General features: G+C 38.4%; 3 protein-coding genes across 3 annotated transcripts; 1 reads left to right on the plus strand and 2 right to left on the minus strand.

The window, feature by feature from the left end:
• Positions 1-211: 211 nt before the first annotated feature.
• Positions 212-8,896, minus strand: plag1 (pleiomorphic adenoma gene 1). The gene is made up of 3 exons (XM_066680177.1): positions 8,817-8,896; positions 1,662-2,000; positions 212-1,169 (listed from the first exon to the last, which is right to left on the minus strand). Exons 2-3 carry the CDS (start codon positions 1,895-1,897, stop codon positions 212-214), a joined length of 1,194 nt encoding a protein of 397 aa, XP_066536274.1. The 5' UTR covers positions 1,898-2,000; positions 8,817-8,896.
• A 2,729-nt stretch (positions 8,897-11,625) lies between these two features.
• Positions 11,626-17,906, plus strand: chchd7 (coiled-coil-helix-coiled-coil-helix domain containing 7). Its single transcript, XM_066681890.1, has 4 exons — positions 11,626-11,764; positions 14,300-14,385; positions 14,991-15,089; positions 15,958-17,906. The coding sequence occupies exons 2-4, from the start codon at positions 14,326-14,328 to the stop codon at positions 16,060-16,062; spliced, it is 264 nt and encodes an 87-aa protein (XP_066537987.1). The 5' UTR covers positions 11,626-11,764; positions 14,300-14,325; the 3' UTR covers positions 16,063-17,906.
• A 164-nt stretch (positions 17,907-18,070) lies between these two features.
• On the minus strand, positions 18,071-26,355 carry sdr16c5b (short chain dehydrogenase/reductase family 16C, member 5b). The gene is made up of 7 exons (XM_066681842.1): positions 26,113-26,355; positions 25,621-25,948; positions 24,189-24,320; positions 23,095-23,194; positions 22,835-22,979; positions 21,223-21,348; positions 18,071-19,766 (listed from the first exon to the last, which is right to left on the minus strand). Exons 2-7 carry the CDS (start codon positions 25,939-25,941, stop codon positions 19,673-19,675), a joined length of 918 nt encoding a protein of 305 aa, XP_066537939.1. The 5' UTR covers positions 25,942-25,948; positions 26,113-26,355; the 3' UTR covers positions 18,071-19,672.
• Between the last annotated feature and the right edge of the window lie 241 nt (positions 26,356-26,596).

Consider the following 26,596-nt stretch of genomic DNA (forward strand, 5'->3'; position numbering starts at 1 on the left):
CTGTTGATAAAAAACCTTCAGATTTAGACTGAAGTAGATATAAACAAATGTGTGATATGTTCTCAAAGGCACATTTTTTTTACTGGCTTGAGAAACGAGTGTTGCTTTGTTGTGTTTTTTTATAATTAAGTGCCAGTTTGACAGTAAAGTATGGTTAGGATTTTGAGTAAGTGCTAAGGTAGCTAAGTATGTGTGTACATATATATTTGGGTCACTGAAAGGCCTGGTGGAAGCGAGGCAGGGTGGTGGTTGTATTCAGGCTTTGTGAGTGTGTGTAATTAGCAGTGAGTCCCTGGGTCGGTGTAAGCGCTGGTGGGTGCGGGAGCGTGTGAAGCGAATTTAGAGGGTCAGGTGCGTCCTGTGAGGGCGTTATTACAGGCAGCCCCTCCTCCTGGCTGTAAGGTATCCCCAAGGCAGGCACAGTCCCTTGACCATAAGGCAAGAAATTGAACAGCGGAGACAAAAAGTCCAATGATGGTGTTGTTTCCCCAACAGACGGGGCGGCAGCAGCAGCATTCAGCTTGGATGCCTCCTCCCCTTGTAGCTCTAGGAGATAGCTTTCAAGCTCCGCCCTTAGAGGGGGTGGAGGCGAATAGGAAGTGTGACCTAGCGGATAGCGCAACGAGAGGGACCCCGATGTTGGAGACTGGTGCGGCTCCATCAACTCAACTGGCTCCGCCTTCACACGCAGCAGCTCATGGGCGTGGCTTTTCTTAACATGGCGAGTCAGGTGGTCCTTGCGGCCAAAGCGCTGAGCACAGTACTGGCAGAGGAAGTCCTTACGGCCTGTGTGCACCACTAAGTGGCGCCGGACATCCTTGCGTGTGTAGAAGCGGCGCTCGCAGTGCTCACACTGATGCCTCTTCTCCTTGGCCCCGGTTGCACTCTTGCCAGCATGGCCTCGCAGGTGCTCCAACAGCAGTGGGGTGCTGGGGTAGGGCTGCAGACACACCTGACAGGTGAGGTCACCGCGGTGAGCAGAGTGCAGCGCCTGGTGCCTGCGGAAGCCCAGCTTGGTGTTGTAGCTCTTGCCGCACTCTGTGCAGCTGAAGGCTTCTTTGTTGGGGTCATGCGTGTGGAGGTGGTTCTTCAGGTGGTCTTTCCGGTGGAACATCTTCTCACAGTAGCTGCACTTGTGGGTCTTTTCTGGTGAGTGTGTGGCCATGTGCCTGTAGAAACAAACAACAATTGTGAGAAAGAATAAGGGTTATGGATGTTGCTGACTAGAGATAAAAAAAATTGTAGTTCTCTTATTTCATAGTAATTGGTATTTATTTTTCACTGTGGCCTGGCAGACAAATGTCTTTGGTATTTTTCAGGTGATTCATAAAGGAAATACACCATGACTGCCCTGGACAGACTTGGTCCATCCGTCTGAACTCAAGAAAAAATAGACAGATTGTTATTGAGTAGATGTTTTATCTTGCTGGTTTATTTATTCTATTTAAGTTATCTATTTACATTTTTAACTAATGTACAAGTAATGTACATGATGTGTCTGTGTATTTGGCCAAATGTACTCCTCAAGAAAACTGGGTACATGAAAACTCTGCTGTTTACAGAAGGAGCAAGGCTATATCTCTTTTATAATGCCTGCTTCTCCATTAAAGAAAGAAATGTAAGGCTGTCATAATGAAATGGAGAAAAAGAATGTGACCCACCGTAGAAGTTTATACTTGGAGACAAAAGCCTTGGTGCAGTCGGTGTGTGTGCAGCGGTACGGCCTCTCGCCTGTGTGTGAATAAGAGTGCACCTTCAGCTTCTCCACACTGTTGAAGGCCTTTTCACACAGCTGACACAGGAAGTTCTTCCTCCCTTTGCCCTCTGGCCTCCTTTTCCTCAATCGGTCGCGTTCTGCCGGGTTGGGGCAGTCATCTTCAGGGGAGACTGTGGCCATGGCAACTTAGCACAGGCAAGCCACACGATGGACACGTGCAATGTGTCCGAATGCTGACAGAGCAAGAGAGGCCAAATCTTCAACACCACAGAGAGACCAGGCCCTGAGGGAATAAGAGAGGATGCTGGGTGAGTTCCAAGAAACGTTAGAAAATAGTAGTTATAGTACAAAACAGTTGAATCCTTCATTTCTGAGCATTGCAGTGTTTCCCTATATCATCTACAAGTCACCTGGAAATGGAGGCCCCCTTAAAAAAAAAAAAAAAAAAAAAAAGCTTAAAAATCGTTCTGTGTTTGTCTGTGCTTTGTAGACTCTCAATTTGTCTTGAACTAACATTCATACATACAACACATATTATATTAAATGTTATATAATAAATAATAAATACACATTCATAAGTACAAAATATACTTTTAAATATAGGTACATTTTGAATTGAATACAGTAGGAGAATTCTGCTAAGAACCTAATTTTTTACCTTCAAACACTTAATTCTAAACTTAACTGTTCATAATAAACAGAGCATCACCAGACAACTTATTACCAACCTTATTTTTAGATATTATATAGAGGCTATCACAGCACATTGTGCCTTATAATGCTTGCTCTAACTCACATGATCCACTAATTGGCTAATTGGCAAATTTTCCTGAGTTAAAATGTTTGGGTTCTCGAGAATCAGGGAGGCTTAAATCTATAGGCAACAGATAAAATAGGAGAGGATATAAAAGGGGAAAAGCATTCCACAAATGAGGGAGATGAGAGAAACCTGAACCCAAAACTTGAACACAATCTAAGCCTGACAAATTCTTCCCCAACCCTGACCTGAATAACTGGGTGCAGTTGGGCTCAAGCTCATAATTTAAGCTTTAGCACTCTAACAAACTTATTTCCAGTGAAGAATTTTTTAACTAAACTGGCAATTTAGTTGTGTTCAGATATGCTGTGCGGAGTTCTCAACCAATGAAGAATGCCAGGTGCATTCACACAAATACTTCCAAGATGGGAAAATCAATCTAAAATGCTTACACACGTTTCTCTTTGGAAAATATCATGCATTGTGCTCTAGATATGAAAACTGGAAACATTTGGGGTTAATTATTGAGGAATGGTAACACTTTACAATAAGGGTATACAGATTTAAATATTAAGGCAGCAATGATCATTAATAAATGATTAGGTAAGTCACAATTAATCATTAGAAACAAGAAACAGAAGTAAGAACAAATATTATTTTTAGAATTTTATAAGATCCTAAATGAATGATAGTTAAGGCCACTTCTAGGTTATTATCATTAATTAATGATTAATGTTGACATATCTAACCATTTAGTAAGGTTTAATATTGTCTGAAGTATCATTAATCATGTACCCTTATTGTACATTGTTACCAGGGGAACTATATGATCAAAGCACTCTCAATACATAGTCATGCTGGTCAGGAAAGGAATTACATTAATGACCATAATCTTAGTATGTGATGCATAAACATAACCAGATTGTACATATCTTTCCTGGCTACGCTATGCCAAGCTGAGAGTTTCACTTCCTGTTTGTTTCTGGTGCTGTTTGCCTTCAGTTTTGCCTTTTCCAATTAAAATGCATGAGTGATTGACTTCATCAGTGAAGAACCTTATGTTTAGATTGTTTTATACATCTCACTGGACCTAACAGTTAAGTTACTTCTTTAAAAGATGTTAGCGAGAAATGATAAATTCCACTAGCAGCTTTACATGGCCAAGGTACCATGTTTCACAGATGAGATGGAACCATTAACAACTGCTTATTTACATTTTCCTCCTCTTGTTCCTTTTGTCCAAGTTAATCATCATCTCATTTTCCATAAAACTTAGTCTTTGAGCTGTACAGATGCAACCTGATTTTTCTGTTCTTGAGGATACAATCCATCTTAAGGGTTTACCTTATGGCGTTTCATGCACTTCTGTCAAGTGTTCTTTATCTGTTACTCTTTCTTTAAAAAATCAACACGAACCTCAATCTTACCTGGGTATTCTACAGTCTGCATGTTTTTACTCTCTCTCTCTGAACTCGCTTTTAAAGTCAATCTGAAATAAAAATGGACCTTCTCTTTTGCATTAGTTGAGGCTTAATCGTGATTCAGCATATCACATATTACAAACAAAACACTTGTTTTACTCTAACATTTGTGTGCCTCTAAAACGTTTTTATCCTGAGTTTTGTTTACATCACCACACATCAATGGTTGGGGGAAATAATACCCAATAAAATCATGTTTCATTCCCCTTCCAACATATCCACTTATTATCAGGCTAAAATGTAAATAAATGTATAATTCTGGTACTTAACTCAGATTCATGCTAGAAGTCTCAAAATGCTCAATATGGGAACACCTATGACTGCCTCATAGTTGGTTTGGACACTCTGATTCATCATGTCTTAGCACAGCCCATATCCATGATAAAACCAGAGTAGTGTGCTTCCTCTTGTGCTTTGCTGTTTAAAGACCGTCAAATACTGTTGACTTTAAAAATGTACCAAATAACTATATTAACAATTCATTTTGAGACAACAGCAATTACAGAAAAGCTAGAAATGAATAATTGTTACACCATTCATTAACTATCTTGTGCGTAAACCACTGATCCATGGCACACACCATGCCAAACACTCCAGTTATTTAACACAGCCTGAAATGTATGAACATGTTCTTATTCACAAATTAAAATAGAAAGTTTGTCAATGTCATAGTCATTGAATGAATGATAGAATACTCATCTACATAACAACAAAATCTACTGATATTACAAAAGTAATATTTGACATGTTTGATACACCCCCGTTTGTCTTTCATCAAGTGCAGAAGCATTCTTGAGAGAAAATACTTAAGTTTTCCTGCATGCACAAAATCCAGAGTGAAGCTTGAAATATGCTCTGGAATATAAGAAAATTAGGGAATAAAACTGGACTCCCACTGAGTGTAATATCTTATATCATATGCTGTAAATAGACAGCAATTCCTAAAATTACAGTAATACAGTGGTAACATAGTTTGATGATTCATTGGAACTTCTGATCAAAAAGAAGATAATTGATGGACATGATATTAGAGATCAAACATAAACATGCACAGCTTTCAGGAAATCACCTTTCAGGCTTTAACAACCTTACAGCTATCTGCAACCTTACTGGAAAGAGTTTCATTATATTCTGTGAATGAAGAGGTCCATGCTCCATCACCATATGGCACCATCCAATACCAAACACATGGTCACATAGTCTTGATTACCAGAAAACTGTAAGCTTAACATATATTTCATACTCATTTAGCAGTCATACCCTGAAGAGTCATTCTCTATATGCTGTCAAATAAATTAGAATACAAACCCTATTCCATTCTGTTTATTCATCGACTGTTTATGAAATAATAACGGCAGGTTATTCATGGACTATAAGATGCATTTGCTTCATTTTAGACCACTCCCTACACAAAGTATAGGCTAAATTTAATTTTGTGACATCTACAATAAAGAACCATCAAGGAAATATATTTAAGAAATATAAACAAATCAAAGTCAAAGTTCAGCCAGTTCTTTATGTAATAAACTGGTTATTAATCCAAGAGAGGATTATATTTTGATGTTAACATGGTCTAAAACTATTATAAACATCAATAATGGATTATGGCACCAAAAGCAATTGTAGTATTCCATTATATTTATATGAATTATTTTGGTAATTGGGGGGGACCCTTAAACTCCCTTCAAGACCATAAATGACTTAATTTTCTCATTCTCTCCTGGATACCTTTCCTGTTCCAGAGCTAAAAATATATATTTTAAAGTTACTTTATGTTTTTGTCATCTATCAATCTTACATTCATCAGTTAATCTGCTTGATTCACTGTATTTCAGCAATAATAATATAATGATGGCAATCTGAAAAAAATAAGGTTACAAAATGGTTCTTGGCTTAAGGAAAACTATTATTTGGTACAGAATCTTGATTTATGTTGGAGTATTAAACTCCTCAACAGAATTAGTTTTTAACAAGGAATATATGTAGGTTTTTTGTCTTTTAATGTTTATTTGTACTTTCCTGTTTTTTTCCCAGATTGTACTCTGAAGACTTCACAATTACATTTAAATAAAATACCATTTTTAAATATTTAACACAATGTGTTTTAATCCTTCTTTGCTTTTTTGGTAACTCTTTATGTTTAACATAAAAGCAGCACACTAAATAGAAAAAGTGAAATTGATTTTTTTTTTTTTTTTTGCCTTATAAATGTTTCTGCTTTTTGACTGCTGTTAAATAAAAGAAACAAAATATTCACTAGTAATGGAGATTTATAGAATTGTAGATTTATTGACAATACATTTAATTCTGGAGTAAATTCTATAGGTTTACAATAAAATTAAAATCAATTCTGTAAATCATCTATTTTAATTATAAAGGGAAAACTTTTAAAGTTATAGAAATTATTTTAGTAAGACAGTGTCCTGGATTAATAAAAGGAACTAAATAATCAGGTGCTGATATGTTAATAATGGAAATTACAAATAAAACTTAAGATAAGAACTTAAATATTATTAGACTTAAGAACTGAAGTATTTTAAAAGCATTATGTACAAAACTGTAGCACTGGTTTCTAATGAGAAATCTAAATATATCCCACTAGAAAACATATTTCTGACAGCAAGCAATCTGAAAACACCAACCTAAATAACTTATTTTTATTTTTTTACTAGAACACTTTGCTGACAAAACCCAGAGAGTCCTGCATATTAATTTGGTAGGTGTACATATATTATTCATATTTCTTTATTTAAAGCCAAACTAAACATTTTTCTTCATTTAAAAACAATGATTTGGGGTTTAATCCCTATCACCAACACAACACCTAACAGCAAATAAATAACACTAAATTTGAAACAAGCTATTTTTTCTGTTGGGCAGAAATTAAATTAATTTTCATTAGAAAATGCAGTAATCAAGTTAAAATCACAATGAAACTGAAATCAAAGCCCACACTTAATAGACTCGGTTTTTCTAGACTATTAAATGAATCTGTTTGTCTTTCTTCACATTTTATTGTTAAAATTTTGAGAAAATGAAACAGAGCGATCAAATCCAATAACAAGTAGATGCCGTTTCAGAAACTGGAAAAGTAAAAGTCAGAAACACGTTTTTCTTAAATGAAACACACTCAGCACCTCCCCCTCCTCCACACACGACTGTCTGATTTATTTCAAGTTTTTCTGAGAAAGGTTTCAAGACACGCGGAGCTGCGTGTGCCTTAAACGCAAACACGTGGAGCCCCGACAGCAGCGGAAAGCACGGCAAACAAGAGACGGTGCAAATCAAAAATAGTTTTCAAATGCGTGAAAACACCTTTTTTTCAGAGCGGGTATTAAAACACGGAGAGGCACGAAACTCACACAAAGCAACAGATGAAGTACATCCACTGATAAGCCCTATACAGCCACAACTTTCCAACAAATCACTGCCGCATAAAGGGCCACTCGGGGGCATTAAGGATGGGGGTGAGGGGTATCAACCCCCACCAACACCACTCCCCCACCTTCCTCTCTCCACACACACACACGTGTCCCTTTCATGCACTCACAGGAGCAGCACGCCTCTAGAGAAACGCATTCTAAAAAACACACGTTGTTTACTGAGAGACCCTCCATCACACTCTTTGTACATGGGCAACAAGTCCACTCTCCTCGTATGACAACACGGCGGGATTACCGAGCTCTACAGGCGGCTTATGCCTCATCCACACACGGGCACAGTACAAAAGACCACCGCAGACCACTCGACAAGGCTTTCGAGGAAGACAAGAGAAGCCCACCTCTCCCCCTCCCCTCAATCACAACAGCTCTGACACAGTCACAGAGCTCGGTACACTCCACTCCGAAGAAGAAGGTGTCGCTTTGAGCTGTCTCGGTTCTCCTGAGTTCCACGTGAACTGAACATATCACAACTACGCAACCACAGCCGTCCATTTACGTGATTGTACAAAGGCGTAGGACTGGGGTACATAAAGTGAAGTCAAAGCAGAGGTGTATTTAGAGCTTCTGTGGCCTGTGTACTCACTGAATATTATATATATGCTACTATACGTGTGTGTGTGTGTGTGAGAGAGAGTGTTGAGAAGTACAGATGGACATATGTTGATCTCAGCATCGCCACAATTAGTTCCCCCTCAAACTTTCTCCCTCCATTTTGGTTGTTTGCGATATTGACAAGCAGCTTTCCCCCTCCACCGTCACCTCCTCCTTGCGGCAAACTCTCCGCGGGAAAAACTCCGTTATCAGCAGAGCCACGGACCCGAGTTCCACACACTCACACACCCTTACTGTCTTACACACTCCTAACCTCAACAAACTTTAGCAAAACACGGCGTGAACGCGCTCGGCGAGGGACCGCGCGCCGCCGCCACCGTGTTTACGCGGTGCACCGTAAATGTGTCAAAACGTGAGAGAGGCACTGAGTTCAGCCGCGGACTCTTCTCAGTTCACCCAGTTTATCAGCCCTGTCCCCAGCTTCACACCGCGCTCGCCCCCGTCACGGCCACTGTCCTCGTCGTTATTACATTCACAGAGAAAGGCGAGGAAAAAACAGCTCTTAAACCTGGACGCAACTGCAAACTTTTTCTGGCCAACTTAAAAAAAAAAACTTCAGCACTTCCTCTGTTTGTTGACGTTTATTTGCATTCGGCAAACTTCGCAACACAGTTTATATTCACTTTTCTCTGCATTTCTTTTGCCCCCGCTGGTTTTGCTTTTTTTCCTGTCAGGGCGCTGATTAACACAAACTTTTTTTCCTCTCTCTCCCCCTTAGCTTCAGCCCTCACTCTCATAATTTGAATAACCCCGATATTTTAATTCAAGAACGGCGTAACGGTTTGCTTTACCGCCGCCAAACTTACCGTGGGAGCCTTAACATCCTTTCTGGGGCGTTTTTCTCCACTTTCAACTGTTCTCCGAATTTTTAATAATTTTTTTCTCATATTTTTTGCTGGACGCGGCGGGCCTGAAAATTGTTTGCTTTCTCCTCTTTCCAGCAGCCATTGTGTAGGCTATGCGCTGCGGTGCAGCCGAACGCTGCCGAAGCCACGCCCACTCGCTCATCACGCCCCCCACCTGCCTCTGATTGGCCAGACCAGCTGTCACTCCCGCGGCTAACCGCCCCCCAACAAACGCCATTGAAATTCGAAATTTTGGGACTCGCCGCTGATTCTGTCAATCGCTGTGACTTCACTCGAGCTGCGTTTAAAAGCGGGGGGGTGGGCTCCAGAGCGGACCTTCACCGCACCTAAGTGGCCGGGAGAGGCGCCAATCCTTCGCCGAGTGCACGGAGAGGCATCGCCTATTGGTCCTCCGCGCTGTCCATCAACAAACTTCTTTTCCCCTGTTGGGTTGTGCTCTCTCTCTCTCTCTCTCTCTCTCTCTCTCTCTCTCTCTCTCTGAATATGTGCATATACATGACGTTCCAGAAAGTTTTGAGTCGACTCCTACTACGAATCAAAGGAATTGATTCCATAATAAACCAATCTTCCATACAACCTGGACATTTAAATACTAGTTTTCAGCCATGCAGCAATAAGGAAAGTAACAAAGTTGTCTTGGAAATAGTTTTTAAGTCCTGGAAAAATGTTCAGTTCGTCCTTTCTAGCCACCAATCTCTCAGCTAATAATGCACAGTTTGAGTGTTCATACCTTAGTTTCAAAAACTACATAACTCCTGTCTAGCACATAGCCTCCAGTTTTATTACGTCAGTGAAACTGGGGGTGATGGGCAGCAAAACATAATGAGTGGGGAAGCCTTTAGTCACGTTTGGAAAGCTAGAACTGTATTGTGGGTTTGATTTGAGCAGGGGTGCCAGTTCAATTCAATTCAGGGACTGCATACTTCAAAGGATGCATTTATAGGTTGATTACAACATAGGAGTGTGATTTCCAAGAATTCTTCCTATGTGGCCAAAGAAATGCATCCAGAATATGTTTAATATAAGCAGAATACCTCAACCTAAAGATTAGGAAGATTTATTTAGAAGGTTTGTACTGACCAGTGTCAGTACTACACTATGTTCACTGAGGAGAGCTTAGACACAAATTCAAGACCAGGATTAAAGTGTTACATATGAGTATGTATTTATTAACAGAACGATATGAACTTCCACTGGTGTTTATATCTCAGTACACAATCCATTCAGACCTTGCAAATAGTGATTAGATAATGATTAGATTAGATGTCACAAGAAGAAGAAAAACAACATGCAGCTGCAATAGATACAATTCCCAGTTTCTTTTACTCTGACTAAGTTTTTCCATTTCAGTTGTCTTTCTCGTGTATGTGTATCAGAAAAAATGTTCAAATCTTCACTACACAGACAGACAAACATCACAAACATGTGCGTATGTGTTTCGAATGTCTCTTTCATCTGTCTGTCTGCTGCGCTGACTGAATGAGTGCGCGGCTGATGTCACCCGCACTGCACCCTGGGAGTTGTAGTTCTGAGCCCGACTTCTTAGATCGGGGAGTCGTTAATTTTCAGTTTAAAAGAAAAAAAAAATGCAAGATGCAGCACTTTGTTTGGCAATGCTGTACTTGAAGCACATTTAACACGAAATAAATAATGAATGAATTCGTGACAGTATTTAAGCTTTAAATTCGTATATTAACGCTCTTAGTCACAATACTAATCTGGGCAAAGACATTTATAGGCCCGCTAGCAACATGCTAACAACTGAACCGATTATTTTTTAAATATATAATGTATACACGTCTTATGCTTTGGGCTTTTTTCTTTTTCACGTGCTCGTAAGCATTTTAAATGTCTTTTATCATGAATATTTGCACTCATATCCACAGAAACCTTTCTTTAGCTTGCACTGTCTGAATTCACCAGAGTTTTGGTTCACAAAATAAATGATTCAGAGGGGATAAAAACTCGATACATTAAGGCAGCATAATACTCTTATTAGACCGTCTTGACAGTTTAACATCTTTCTAAACAGAAATGATCCTAAAGACAGCACAGTGAGGGGGATAGAAGGAAAAACGTTAACATTAACAAAATATTAAGCAAAATTGTCACCAAAAATCAAGTCAACTCTACCATGAAGTTTGAACTTAGTCTGATAATCGTCCTATTCGACTTCTACCTTTCCTGTTCAGTCACAGACTGCATGTGACAGTCTGTCATTGTCTCAGAGCCAACCCAGTAAACATTTAGCCGTTGATTCAACGTTGAAATATCGTAATGACTGCCGTCTAATCAACGTTTTCTCAAAATTGAAAATGAAAGTTGAAAAGACTTCCAGACGTTATTAATTGGTCACCACTTAACTGACTTACGATGGATTTTGGACGTTCGTTGATGTTTAAACTATGTCCTTGACGGACTGACTATTTTAAGACCTCATTTGAACGACCTTCCTTGTTTAGTAAAGAAAACTAAAACTATAATATAGTACAAATGTAATACAATACACTTTTATATCTGACTTCAGCAAAAAAATTCTAGAGGTTAAAACAGCTGAATTAACTTATCAGGGATATTGTAAACCTCACCTGACAGTACGATTGTAATTATATTTTTTGCTGAAAATATTATTTCGAATTTTATTTTCTACTATTAAAACACATCCGGATTATGTTTTGAAGGATTACGTTTTCACAGTTTATTTAAACATTGGTCGCAGGAAATATGTGCATTTCTTTGTGGACTCGATTCTGAAGCTTGGAAGTCGGCTCTCGACAGAAGAATCGTTTCATTTTTTTAGAATCGACTCTTGCCTCTAACCTCAGAGATTAGTTGAATGCATGCAGTCAGAATATACTCTGTGTTTTAAGGACTGCTTGAACTATACGGTAAGTTGTGTGGAAAGTCTTAGATTTTCAATTTGGGCTGTTCTCGCTGGTTATACTATTAGAATATAGAAAATGAATCAGATCTCACGCAGCTTCACAGTTCGCTTGTCTTGCTAGCAAACCTTTGCTCAGTAGCTAACTACGATTATGGTGGTCTGACATTGTGTATGCTTGTCTGTAAACGTATCTGTTGGTGTGCATCAAGGAATGATTGTTCTGGATTGAAAAGCACAGCAAAATATTTTACCAAGTGTCAGTTCATTAACCATTCATACATTTGACTGTTTGTTAGCTGTAGCCTAGCTCACTGGAGGTCTAAGTGCTGGAAATGTTGAAGGTCAGAATGAATGAACCTGCTATGATTATTGTTAACACTGGGGAAAGAACACCTGGTTTATACATAGTGTGTATGTAGAGGGGTTAACATAAAAAAAAATATTATTTAAGCTACGTAAGAATGAATAAAACTGAAACTTCTTGAAGACCCTTAGAAAAGAAATTCAAGGTTTTTATTTTGTTAGCATGTCCATGTTTTCTTTATGCTAATGCTACAAAAAGTGAGTGAATTAAACATTCAGTGCAATGACTGAGCATTTCTGCTTTGAAACTGGGCAGATTCAGACCACTAGAGTTTCTGATGTCAAAAATCTAAGGCTTCTGTCCAATCAATTTGTCCGGTGGGATTTTGATCTGCACGCAAGTAGCAGAGGGATAAGTGTGGATAGAGGCAGGGGCTGATTACATATTCATAGATCCATGCATACTGAATGCAGACCAAGATTCAGATTTTTTATTTTATTTTATTTATTTTTTTTGCGAGAGAGCTTCTAAATATGTAATATTGATGAACAGAGGTGATGGGTTTTCAGTTTGTAATCGGTGGAGGGATGGAATGTAATATCTCCAGCCTCTATTAGCACTGAAACTAAGGTATGGCTCGAGTACCGCTTAAATTGTCAAAGCATCACTCCAGAAAACACTCAGTGAAATAATACAATAAATAATAATAATAATAAATAAATCAGTAACTGATTGATGATGCCTAAAATATGCTTGAGTAAATAGTAGATAAAGTATATCCCACAAAATGTAGCTGTATGTGAGCAGGAGTAAAAATTATTACAGATATTATGTCCTGTTAATAGAAGTCTATCACACCTGGATTATAATTATAATTAATTACTACCAACCCCCAAAGTTAATTAACATGGTCATCTAATATTTCTAATTGCTGTGCTTATTTCACCTGGGAATTAGTGCTGATATGATGTGCTTGGAACTGGAGGGTCTTGATGAGATATATCTAATGTCATCTACACAGATCAACCATATTATGATGACCGCCTCCTTATTTCTACACTTTTGGTCCATTCTATGGGTTCCACTGACCAAACAGGAGCACTTTGTAGTTTTATAATGAAGGCAATAGACAATTTGCTGCTATGTATTTTTTATTTTCCCCCTTTCACCTTGTCTTTCAATGGTCAGGACCCCATACCTCATGGGTCCACCTTGTAGATGTAAAGTCAGAGACAGTAGCTCATCTGTGGCTGCAGAGTTTGTGTTCATTGTCCTCTAGTCCTTCATCGGGGACACAGGACACTGTTGGCTGGATATTTTTGGTTGGGGGCTATTCTCATTCCAGTAGTGACAATGAAGCCTTTAAAAACTCCAGCAGAACTGCTGTGTCTGATCCATTCATACTAGCACAACACACTAACATACCCCAATATGTCAGTTTCACTACAGCGCTGAGAATGATCTACTACCCAAACCATACCTGCTCTGTGGTGGTCCTGAGGGGGTCCTGAACATTGAAGAACAGGGTGAAAAAGTATGAATAATGTATACAGAGCAACAGATGGACTCCAGTCTGTAATTGTATAACTACACAGTGCCCCTGTGGACACTGGAGCTGAGAGAATGGACAGTCAGTGTAGAAACAAGGAGGTGGTCATTATGTTATGGTTGATTGGTGTATTGTATTAAATAGTCCCCAGCACTAACACAGAACTTAGGTCTAGAACCAGTCATTCATCAGGACTGGACCTCAAAAATGTTCTTGTGGCTGAACGCTGTCATATCCTCACAGAAATATTCCAGAAATGTAGAAGTTTTAAGTGCAGCAAGGTGTGAGAAAATCATTATTAATACTGGTAATTTCCAAAGAAAATATTGGATGAGAAAGTGCCTACAAACTACTCGACATATAGCCTTCACATCTTCACATATAATTTTATATGTTTTTACAATATTATAGTGAATTACAGATAGCATAATTCTAAAAAATGTTTTTTTTTATATATTTTGTAAATAAATAAAATATATAAAAAAATATTTTTATAAATAAACTTTGGAGCAGATTTTTTGACATTTTTCGCTTTATTTTTAATTGACATCAGAATCTGAAATAAATAAACATATTGTTACAAAAAAAAAAAAATAGGATGGCAACAATCAAATAGGTTATATTTATTAACAGTGTGATGACTGACATATTTCCTTGGAGAATTATGCTGAATTTTGATGTTCCAGGACAGACAGACGGATGTGTCTAAAGGATGAATGAAAAAACGAGTGCCCGAAAGGTTCGTAATGTGGACAGCAACCCGTGCATCGAGGTCAGTCTGTGAGATTAGTGTGGCACTATACTGTTGACTGACAGCTGTATAATGTGTAATTGTCTAATATGAATTTATAAAATTTGCAGTTCGCTAAAATTTGAAAAGCTGTAAATTAACAGTAATATTGTAGCTAGAGTCAAAAGATTGAAAAACACCACCAATGGTAAAAAATGCTTACAGAGTGGACTTGAGAGATAAGATGATATAATGTATTACTGATGGTCATATACTGTATGTCTTTTCATAAAATAAGTTTACTAGAGGGGGTAGGACAAGCACCATTAAAAGGAATCAAACAGGTGCAGTTATATTTCGTCCACTAGGGGGTGCCTACAACAAAATAAAGTCAATAGATGAGTTCTATTGATGGTGTTTCACATTGTGTGAAAATGTCACGACGAATGGACCAATAGAAAAATTCCATAATGGGAATAAAATCTTTTTACATTGACTTCCATGGAAAGTTACGAAGATGTTTTTGTTCTATAAAATTACTTTATTTGAGAAACCTTTTTCACACAATAAGGTGTTTTTTGTGTGTGTGCTCATTCTGCATCTTTGTTTCATCTAGTTCTGTCTCATATTTCTGTTTTTGTGCTCAGGAGAGTGACGGTTCACAAAGGTGCTTGGATGCATATAACTATGATAAGAACATGTGCTCTGCATACTTCCTGAAGTATAAGAATTGCAGAAAGTACTGGGTGAGTTATGTAACAGTAATGAATTATGTTTCTGAAACATTTAAAATTTTAATTTGTTCATTTGTAATGGTTTTGTGAAGTGTGGGCTGTCTGCACTGGCATATGTGCTTAAGTAATATAATATCAGGTGAATGGAAAATGTTGCTATCTGTCACTTCAAAATAGTTTTTGCTGCACTGCATTGAAAGTTATGGAAAAAGTGTAAATACCATGGCCTTCCTTATGTTTTTATTTATTTTTATTTTTATATTTTGTAAGTATATTTTAACTTCCTATAAGTTCATATAAATGTGTACAAACACATCAACATTTTTCACAGTTGTACATATGTTAATAACTAATGAAATCCAAGACCACCCTTTCTTTATTTTATTTCCAGTTAAGACTTAGTAAAATTATTATTTATTTTCCATATCAGGTGAAAAACAAAAGCAAAAGGTGCATATTTTTCATTACTTTCTGTAGTGCATTTGCTTTCATTGCTGTCCTGTCGATTTCCTTCTCTCTCTAAAAGAAAGCATTCATAAAAGAAAGCATTAATTACTGTTTATCTGATGGGGACAGATATTGCTTGACCACTGGGTTTTGAACAGTTACTTTTTTATATATAATTTGTTTTGAATTCCAACTCTAGAAAATCCTGACTTTCACTCGTACAAGTGTGTTGGCTTATACCTAATAATAATAATGATCTTAAATCTAAATATGTATTTGTTTGTTTTTGTCATGCAACTCACTCTGAGGTCATTGATGGAATCCAAGACTCTTTTTAGATAATTACATTAACATTTTTAAACCTGTTCTGAACTTGTTCTCTGTTTGTACTTTGTAAACATGTGTTATCTGTCTGTCTCTTTTTCTCTCCTAGCATGGTGTAATGCTACAACGCAGACGTGAAGGAATAAAGCCAGATATGCCTACAGCTAAAGAGAGAGAAGAAATTATTGCTGCTCTGGGAGGGAAGCCCTACTGACAAACAGACTCAATGTTAACTCTGTTTCTAAGAGTTCTCTTCCATTGTGCTTTTATTACTGAAGCCCTTATTGTGCCTTGCAGAAGGTGCATTATGAGTGAAAGAATATGTTCTTCCAAAGGGAAGACTTAAAGACTTTATTTGCTCTGCAGCCCAGTGGGGTGTGTGTGAGTGAGAGAATGTTTGATGTATACACGATTGTGGGTGTCCAGTATATTAACATAATTAAACTTTTTGAAATGTTTCCACAATGTTTATTAAATCATATCTGTGCCAGTGCAGATAAAAATAAGTTATCCTTGTAATATTTTATTTAATTATATCTATTACAGGGTGTGGAGGAAGACAACATTCAGGCATTTGCTTAAATATGATTTTATTGTGAAACGCTGTGGTGTAATTTTTTCAAAAACCACAGGGAGGCGATAAAATTCTACATGTCCTATCACAGTATCTGCTTCCTTATCTTTCCAGCAGTCTCACCCGCACTTGTGTGATTCAGTAGTAAGTAAGGTTTAAGGTAATTAAGAAAATGTGTGAATGCAAATGCCTCTGCAACGTTCTGTGTGTAGTTAACACCCATGAGTACAACCAATCTGTTACTAAGAACACAAGCTGTTGTGATATATGCTGCATGTGTGTTCACTTCTGTCTTGTAAGTCATGATGAACGTGTCTCTAATCGCAGTGACATGATTAAGACAGTTTTGTGTACAATATTTCCAAATGTTTGTAGACACCATGGTCGTCACTAGAGATTAAAGATAAGGGGGGGTCTGGGGTAATTGCCTCGTAGCAGCAAATTTCTTTGACGAGGTACAGATAAAGCAAAGCCACAAAGAGATGAGATAACATTAGTTCTATCTAAAGTAGAGCTGTAGTTCTCAGTGTTTCAGCTCTGACCTGCTGCTCTCAGCGCTGCCGCAAAACAAACCGCTGTAGGAGGGACTGTGACTCCATTGGCTGCACACTGAATGATGGACAGGTAACTCTGGCTGCTGATTGGTTAAATAAAAGTGACGTCCAATGAAAAGCGTGTTCTCTGTTTAGGAGCCGTACGAAATCTGCCCCTCGCTCCGGCTCAGAGCTGCTTGTTTCTGTCTCAAACAAAAGTGTGACCTAAAAAAAACGGAACACAAAGCGCCCCGTATCGGTTCAAAATGGAACGCATCTGTAGTGTCCAAATACGGGACAATTCGGGCGACAACACTACGTGTGCGTATTCTGACAAAAAAGCAATACAGAACAATAGCCAACGGCTATCTGGAGACAGAACCGTTGTTGAAAATGAAAGAATTGCAGTTTCATTATTCAATCATCTACAGCTGTTCATTATCGTGTTACACAGGGTACACTTATTAGAATAATTTTATTTTATTTTATTCATATTCATGAGTTCCATATTATTGAAAACTGTGATCACAAGTTTTTGAATAGCGGTGCGTACGAAACTAGCAAATCAAATAGGCAACAAAAATGGTGAAAAATGAATTATTCAAACAACAGATTTTTTTTTACTGATATGGTCTCAGTGGTGGTTGCTAACACCCCAAGCCTCTGTGTTAATTGAGACCAAAGTGATCTATGTTATCATTTTTGAAAATGAGCAATCATTAACATAGATTTCGAATTAGATTGTGATGAAATAATGTGGAGTAATCGTGTGTGATTATCTTAATTGTGCAAGAAATTTGACTCAGGCACTCTGCACAGACAATTGTTAGTTCTGTATTCAGCTGTTTCAAATTAGTATTCCTCTGCAAAGACCTGCAATCAATCATAAGTGTGTTTGTACTGTACAGTTGCTTTGCATAGTGCAGCTGTTACGCAACCAGCAACATGCATGTGGCGTATAATACTGAGTTAGCTGATGAGAACCACACATTTTATGAATCTGCTTGTGTGTGAAAAGTGCAACATTATGCAAAAACATTATGAGAGATTTTTAAAAATATATATAATCCAATGAAATAAAGCCACACCAAATGACAAAGTATGTCAATCTTGATCACATCTTTATTGCCCTTTATTAAGGTTGACGAGGCTAGAATCCATTGCTAGGTTTAGCACCAACCTCCAAAGAATATATTTTGTAAGGAAAGAAGAAAGTTTTAAGGCATAGTTTATTTTATAAGAGCAATAACAGGTTCAGTCAATGTACATTTCATGCTAAATATGTGCATTTTTCATATTATTAACACAGTTAAAAGCTGTGATTGCATATTATTTTGGCGTTTAATTAAAAAAAAAGGATTCAGAGAATAAAGTCAGAATTCTCAGAATATTCTCTGAATAATTCTGAGAAAAAATCTTGGAATAATTGAGTAAAAAAGGTTTGTATAATTTCGAGAATATAATCAGAATATGTAGAGAAACACTGTTTGAGTTATTTATTATAATGTAGACAGACAGACTCACAGTCTGTGCGCCATGAGTGAGTTGTGCAAGAAGCAGTCAGTGAAGTGAACAGAATTATTTATTAAATGCATCCACACGACATGACGACCCCGTCAGTGCAGCCCCTGACTGCGATGCATAAGGCTTTAGTTTATTGTACGAGTCCGAGCCGTAACGCGATGGAGCCTCGTGGGCACACAGGAGTTCCACTCGCTCTGGATCATTTTCGTGTTCATTAATTGTATCATGTGAAACTACATGCCATGGGTTTGTGCATTGTGCTCCTGATGTGGAAGAGAACTGAGTGTTTATTCCTGAAATTTATACCATAGTATGACTTAAGCAAAGCATTCCACAGTTACACGGTGTGTCTGCTCCATTATACGCAGCAAATTATTCCGAGAATATTCTCAGAATTCTGACTTTATTCTTGGAATCTTTTTTTTTTTTTTTTAAACGCCGTGGCCCTAAAACTCCATCGTATACTACTATACTACTGTAATAACCAGTGATGTAAACTCCTAAATTTTCCATACCAGCTTTTGTCTAACTCATTAGCTAACTTGGCCTTTAAATCTTTAAATGGGCCTGGCTTGGTAGTTAACATACTAAAACGGATTTATTCAACAATTAAATACTTGGGAAATGAAGTTATTTCATTTTAATTTTTATGAAGTAAAAATTATTAATATTTACTTCTGTATGCGTAGCTCTTCACATTCTGTAAATGGGACCTGGAGGTGAGGTAGGGGGAGGATATGTTGCAGACCAGGACATTTTAACCAACGATTGCATGAATTTTCTGGACCCCTTACATTCAGTTAAGAATATGTGAGTAAATAAAAGTGAATTAAACACTAATTCATATTTTAAAAGTTATGTAAACAGCATATATGTGTTTATCCTCCACTACATCCTTGGTTATAACATTATTATTATGCCTGTAAATATTCACGTACCCATAAAATACCTGAGTTATAGTATCTACTTCCTTAACAGAAATAGGCTACAGAACAACTGAACAACTAAGTGCTTTTAAGAACTATTAAAGGTTAACGCTGCAGATCGTTTACGACTTGCATATTTGTTAATACTTGTTGTTAATTATTCCCAGTGTTAAATTTCTTCTAGCAGATGCCTTTATTCTTCAGGATCTCTCTGCATCTCCAATATGACGACGGATTCCCATTTTGTTCAGTCTTCTTTTGGCACAATCAGTCGCTCTTGTTGCGACCTTTGAACGTGGCCATGAAATCAAATGCTCCCAAATACACGCCATAGAGTAAACCCAGTTTAACAGGCAGAATACTGAGAGAGAAAAGGAAGTAGAAATGTTAAACGTTACTTTGACGTAATGTTGTTTGACAAACAGCTTTGTAAAAACACAATGCTGTGCAAATGTCATAGACAAGTCTTTAGTTATTTACTACTACTAATTATCTAAAAGGTACTCATTTGTCAACCGGAATACAACAACAGAAAACAAACCTAAAAGATAATTACACAGAAACATACTATAATATGCTTCTCATCTGACTGTAACACTGTACTTTCAATACATTATGGAAATCACTTTCCCTCTACTTATAAATATGGTCTCTTGACATATTATTGATTAAATATATTGTATGAAGTTAACTAAGGAAATGTTATTTTCTGACTAATTATATCATACAGACTATGAAGTTAATTAATTACATGCATTATCCCAACAAATTAATTTTTTGTTGTGACTTATATGTGAACGCTTAACTTCTGTCTGATGTATCTACATACAGCAAACATCAGTAAATATAAAGGAAATACGTAACCCAAAAATGTATAGGCTTATTGTGGTGGTGTTTATTCGGGTTATTCAGCCTAAATGGAGTTAATACATTTTTAAAACTAAACTTAGTAATATAAAATGTTAATTAGTAGAACTAGATTTAAACAAATTTTACATCTATTCATATTCACAGAGTGATACAACCGTGTGATCAAACAGTGATGCACACATGCCCTGAGAACAATGCAGCAAAGACCTGGCAGTAGATCAGTCAGGCCGTAAGTGCTTTACCCATTACAGTATCATGCTCTCATAGCTCCGACATACGCTGTGTTGTCACTAATTAAAATCTTAAATGCTGGCATCATTATCCTAGAGTTCAAAGAGCTCTGAACATTAACAAAGAGAGCATACACACACACAAACACACACACTCATAAATAAATAAGTATAAATCTTTTTTTTTTTAAATGTAAAAAATTAAATGTATATATTGTAACATTTGGAACAGGACCTTTTATCCCTATTGTTGATGTTTTGATATATTAACAAAATACCAGCTTTTGTTTACATTATGCCAAGATTTCACAACAACCTGTTTTCTACTTCACATCATATTATATTAACGTACACTGGAAGTCAGGAAAGGTTTTGTGTAAGCATATGTTTGGTCTTCTTTGGTTAAATGAAGTGTTTTATTCATGTTTTGTTTAATCATTTTTATAAACCAAACGTACATTCATTACTTTTTCCTCCAATATTAAGGCACTGTTGATATTTTACGTGCTTGCTTCTTATATCCTGGAAATGTGGACCCTGGAGTGACACTACCTGCTGCCCCACTGTGCCAACCAGCATACTTATACTGATTTATATATACTGATGTATTAACAAATACATTCACTTCACTATGTTTTTCACTTGACATTAAGTGCCTCAGTGCTGACCCAGGCCCAAAAAAAAAACTGACCCATTTAAAAGTGAAGTATAACTTACTTCTTCATAGCGATGACGAAGTACATGAAACGAGGCATACAGAGATACACCTGATCTCTTCGAACAGCATCCATAATCTTTCTACATGCATATTCTGGGTCCAGAATGGGCATGAGTCCGGGCCACCTACACACACACACAGAGACAAACACACATATCAGAGTGTTGACAATTTACAGTCACATGATTATTACATAATCCATGTTATTTTTATATAGAACTAAAGAACCAAGGTAATTTTCTTAGGCGTCATGTGAACACCTGCTGGTCCTACTCGAAGCGAGTCCAACATATCCCAAAGGTATAACAACAACAAAAATGTCCTTAGTTTCACAGCCCAATGCTCAGCAGCAATGAGCATTTCTGATTAACTTCACAGCATTGGGATATTTCAGATATGCTTTTTATGTTTGAACTAATTGAACAGAATGTGAATGAGGTAAGTAACATTTTAATGTCTTTACATGAATTCCACTTTGATTGTCTTTCATTGTGCTCTGGGTCAAAGGGAGATTGAAGCTGGTGAAGAATGAGCCCTGTCACGGTATTGACATATGCACGTGCTTGCAGCAGCAAGTTTCAGGTTTTGTTGTTTCAAGGCAATGTTTGCAATGTACCTCATTTTAATTCTCTATGGGTGTTTTATGTTTGTTTGTTTGTTTTAACAAAATATAAGCTTCTTCCTAATGTAGGCCTTACACTGCCCTCTGCTGGAGTTAGCATTACTTTGGTATCAAGCTCAGACATGAAACAGCCCAGACTAACTGCCATAATTAAAGAACAAAACTAAACCCCAAAGAAAAAGCTATTAGGATTTGCAAATACAAAATAATCAACAGATGATGATTATGCATTTGACTGGAAAAAAAGCTGGATACATCCTTTAACATTTAAACTCTACTCCAGAATTGTTAATCCTTGCAACTCCTGGCTCACCAGTAATCATTCTGCTCCTCTGATATTTCTTAATGTCTAAATGATGATCTAGCGTGGCAAAAGAAAATTTTAGACACACTTTATGGATACTAATTAAAAAGATCAGCCACAGAACTACTGAAGGGGCAGGACCACCTACACAGCCCCCCCGAAAACTGAAACGCGTTCACCATAGCACCATCTGACAGACACACACTGATCTTTCAAATGCAACCTGACACCTGAGACAGTGCTCAGGGCAAGAAACATTCCAAAGCTGTCTGCCTGTCAGTCTACCTACATCTCTATAACCTCCAATCTCTCTCATATATACACGTGTGTGTGTATCATATATATATATATATATATATATATATATATATATATATATATATATATATATATATATATATATATACATATATATATATCAATATATATATATATATATATATATATATATATATACATATATATATATCAATATATATATATATATATATATATATATATTGCTATATATATATATATAAAGCAAATTATAAGCAAATTATACAACCGAAACGTTCTAATCCAAATCCTAACATATTAATCTGAAGAGTAGGATCATGTTGATTTTCCTCCAATTGTAATTTCCCCGTATTACTGTGATTTTGCCATAAAATAAAGGGGGAAAAAAGCACAAGCTACATCTTACTTTGTGTTAGCTCCATCAAACATTCCAGTGTTGATAAAGAAAGGGCACACTATTGTGGTCTTCACTCCATCACAGCCTGCAGCCAACAGTTCCAAACCCACGGACTCTGCAAAGCCAACTGCCGCAAACTTACTTGCACAATAATCTGCCAAAAAATCACATGTACACAAACACAGGTGAACCTATAGGCTTTCTGAGAGCTGTGGGGATGGAAGAGTTAGTGTTTTACCATCAAACACATTATAAGGGTAGGTGTATACCTGCCAGTCCACTCACTCCGATTAGTCCAGCAGAGCTGGCGATACTGACCAGATGACCATGATTTCCAGCAATCATTGCTGGGAGAAATGCCTTGTACATCTATTAAGAAAGAAATATCATGATTATGTTTTGCACTGCTTTTCCACCACATAGAACCTACTTGACTCGGCTTGTCTCTGCTCTTTTGCTTTTCCACTAGCCAAATCTGTTACCTGGTCCCAGGAACTGAGTCCCTGTGTGTGCCTGGTACGAAGACATACGAGTAGGTACTAAATGTACTGATGTATAACCCTAACAGAGCGCTGACTGGCCAAAGAGATCTGTCAATCACTATAACTGCAGTAAAACATTTTATTAGATCCAGCCTTTAAACGCTAAGAGGCTGAGCCCAAATCCTGAAAAACAACACCACACCATTATCCCCCCCTGCACCAAACTTTTCTCATGACACAATGCAGTCAGACTAGTACTGTTCATCTGGCAACCGCCAAGCCCAACTGCGCTGCATCTGACACTTTGCATTGTGTTTGGTGATGTAAGGCTTGGATGCAGCTTTTCTGCCATGGAAACCCATTCCATGAAGCTCTCTAAGCACTGTTCTTGAGCTAATCTGTAGCTAATGAATCTGTAGAAAGTTGGCGACCTCTGTACACTTATGCCTCAGCATCAGCTGACGCAGCTGTCTTTTTATGTGGCCTACCATTTTGTGGCTGAGTGGCTGTCGTTCCAAACCATTTACACTTTGTTTTAAGACCATTGAGAGTTGACTGTGGAATATTTAGTAGCGAGAAAATTTCTTGACTGCATTTGTTGCACAGATGGCATCCTATCACTGTACCATGCTGTAATTCACTGAGCTCCTGAATGTGACACATTCTTTCACAAATGTTTGTAGAAGCAGTCTGCATGCCTAGGTGCTATATAGTGTATTTTAGAATTGTGAATGAATCTAATATTTTCCTCCTGAATCATTAATCCTACTCCAAAAACCTAACCTAATGCAGCTTTAGAGAAATGGATCAGTTGCACATGAATAAAATGTCATTACTTACACACAGTTCTTACTGTGTGAGTGTTAAATAAAATAACTAACCCAGAAGTGGGCCATGCTGTTGACCTCCATTGTTTTCTGTAAGAGGGAATCTGGACACTGTAAGAACTTTTTCCCTGTGACGATGCCAGCATTGTTCACCAGAATCGTGACATCACCAACCTCCCGTTTGACCTGCAAGACAAATTGGGTCAGTGTTAGCTTTCTCCAACTAGACTACACACAACAAGTGAGTGTCTTCTGCTTCTACAGCCATAGAAGACACTGTCACAGTGCTTCTTAGTCCATTGTGTGTGTGGGAGCTATCCCAATTCCGGTGCTACAGATGAGGTTACATGATAATATAATACAGGATCCAGTTAACTCATAGCATTTTGTTAATATGTGCTCAGACAAGAGACGTGTGGAATAAACAATGGATCCAGTGTTTGTATGGGATTCTGTGTGAAAGCAAGTGAGCCCCTCCCCACACAAGCCCAGAATCAGTCCTGGGTGCAGGCTCAATTGTTTGGGACATGTGTGAACACTCCCTTAGCCTAGCACATATTTGCCTATGTGCTACGCTTGTAACTGGAAGGTTACATTGGAGAGCAGACCAGAGCATGACGTGGGCAATTTCGGACTTGGCTCTGACACCACCTTCTTCAAAAGTTTCTGCCACTGTGATCCTGCATTGCCCCTAACGTTTATGCATCTACTGCAGCTTGCCAGTATGTTATGTTGCCAACCATTATGAGCACAAATATTGTGATGCTGCCTCCTACCATTTACGCATGTACTGCACATTCTACCACAAGACCATTATTGTGGCCAGGTCCTGATATGGGATAATTAGCTTTGGATCACAAACACACCACTTCAGCTCATTCAAAATATAGAGACTGAACAAAGAACAGAGTTCCACTGTCTAACGCCTTAAAGTTTCATATCCCTCTAGTCACTGAGTATGGGGCTGTAAACTTGTGCAGCTGCTGCTTCTTAGTCTAATGTTTTAGAGATTATAGAAGCTTTGTGTACAGAATTCAAAGTCTGTGTCCATACATTAAGGGCAGCACAGTGGCACAGCAGGTAGTGTTGCTGTCACACAGCTCCAGGGATCTGGGTTTGGGGGTCAGAGCCCTGCTCCAGCTGACTGTTTGTGAGGTGTGTTCTCCCCATGTCTGCATGGGTTTCCTCCGGGTGCTCTGGTTTCCTCCCATGGTCCAAAAACACATCTTGGTAGGTGGATTGGCTCAAAAGTGTCCATAGGTGTGAGTGAATGTGTGAGTGTGTGTTGTCCTGTGAAGGACTGGCACCCCTCCAGGGTGTGTTCCTGCTCTGGAACCACCGTGACCCAGAACTGAATAAGTGGTTACAGACGATGAATGAATGAATGACTGTCCATACATAGTTCACCTTATGGTAGCCACATTGTTTTACTGGACATAGAGTGTATAACACTTTTATAGGTGTGTGTGTGTGTGTGTGTGTATACCTGATCCGCCACTCTGTAAACCTCCTCCCTGCGGCTGCAGTCGCACGCGTAGGGGTGCGCGCGCACTCCGTGCGTCTCTTTGATTACTCTCGCGGTCTCCCGGTTGTCCTCCTCGTTGATGTCCCAGAGCACAACCTTGGCCCCCAGCCGCGCAAACTCGAGCGCCAGGAGCCGACCGAGGCCGCCGCCCGCGCCGCTCACGAGGACCGTCTCCCCCGCAACGCTTTTCTTGCGCGCAGGTACGACGGAGCGCCATAGTGCCTCCAAGCTCAGCCAGAGCGAGAGAAACAGCACCTTCAGGGTCTCGAGGAGGAACTTCATCACGGGCCTGAGAGCACAGCGCCAGTCCGGGGCTTTATTCCGGTTTGTTTACATTAAATATGAGTAAACACACCCTGCTTCTGAAGTGTTAGAGGAGGGCTACTCCAACTTCCGCCATTTAGACCCTCCCTCCGTCCCCTCAGTGGATGAAACTCGACACACTGAACTTACCTCAGCTTATGCTCGACTGCGCAGACTTACACCCGTCTGTTCGTTCCCCCCACCCCCTCTCTTGTTTGCCTTCGTTCCCGCCTCTCTCCGGTCTCTTGGGGCTTTTACCGCGGTACGAAGGTCGTAGCAACGCAGAGCGCGCGATAACGGTGCTCTACAGGATGTGGAGGGCGCGGTTTTTTCTTAACTGTTTACACGCTGCCACGAAGAGAAACGAAGATCAAAGAGCTGGACAGACTGGTCTAAAATCTACACCTCCGGCTCAGACAGCTTCTCCTGTTAATACGTTTTTATTTAGATAACACCCAATGCCACAAAACTGTCTTAGTTGTAACTCTTCACTTTCACTTTCATTCAGTATGTGTAGCTCTATGAATATGTAACTAGTTCCCCACTCTGAGCCCTGTCTCACAAGCTCACAAGATTGGTTCCTGGTCTTTGGAACACTGCAGTTTTAAAGAGAAAATAACTAGTCAAGATGTTG

Source organism: Hoplias malabaricus, chromosome 9 (assembly GCF_029633855.1).
Source record: "Hoplias malabaricus isolate fHopMal1 chromosome 9, fHopMal1.hap1, whole genome shotgun sequence".
NCBI lineage: Eukaryota > Metazoa > Chordata > Actinopteri > Characiformes > Erythrinidae > Hoplias > Hoplias malabaricus.

Coding starts and splice junctions, on each gene's coding strand:
- plag1 (XM_066680177.1), bottom strand. CDS start 1,897: ATGGCCACAGTCTCCCCTGAAGATGACTGCCCCAACCCGGCAGAACGC. Junction 1,170..1,661: donor TCCAAGTATAAACTTCTACG/GTGGGTCACATT, acceptor TTGTTTCTACAG/GCACATGGCCACACACTCAC.
- chchd7 (XM_066681890.1), top strand. CDS start 14,326: ATGAATGAAAAAACGAGTGCCCGAAAGGTTCGTAATGTGGACAGCAAC. Junction 14,386..14,990: donor ACAGCAACCCGTGCATCGAG/GTCAGTCTGTGA, acceptor TTTTGTGCTCAG/GAGAGTGACGGTTCACAAAG. Junction 15,090..15,957: donor AGAATTGCAGAAAGTACTGG/GTGAGTTATGTA, acceptor TTTCTCTCCTAG/CATGGTGTAATGCTACAACG.
- sdr16c5b (XM_066681842.1), bottom strand. CDS start 25,941: ATGAAGTTCCTCCTCGAGACCCTGAAGGTGCTGTTTCTCTCGCTCTGG. Junction 23,195..24,188: donor ACAGCATGGCCCACTTCTGG/GTTAGTTATTTT, acceptor CTTTCTTAATAG/ATGTACAAGGCATTTCTCCC. Junction 21,349..22,834: donor TTTGATGGAGCTAACACAAA/GTAAGATGTAGC, acceptor GTGTGTGTGTAG/GTGGCCCGGACTCATGCCCA.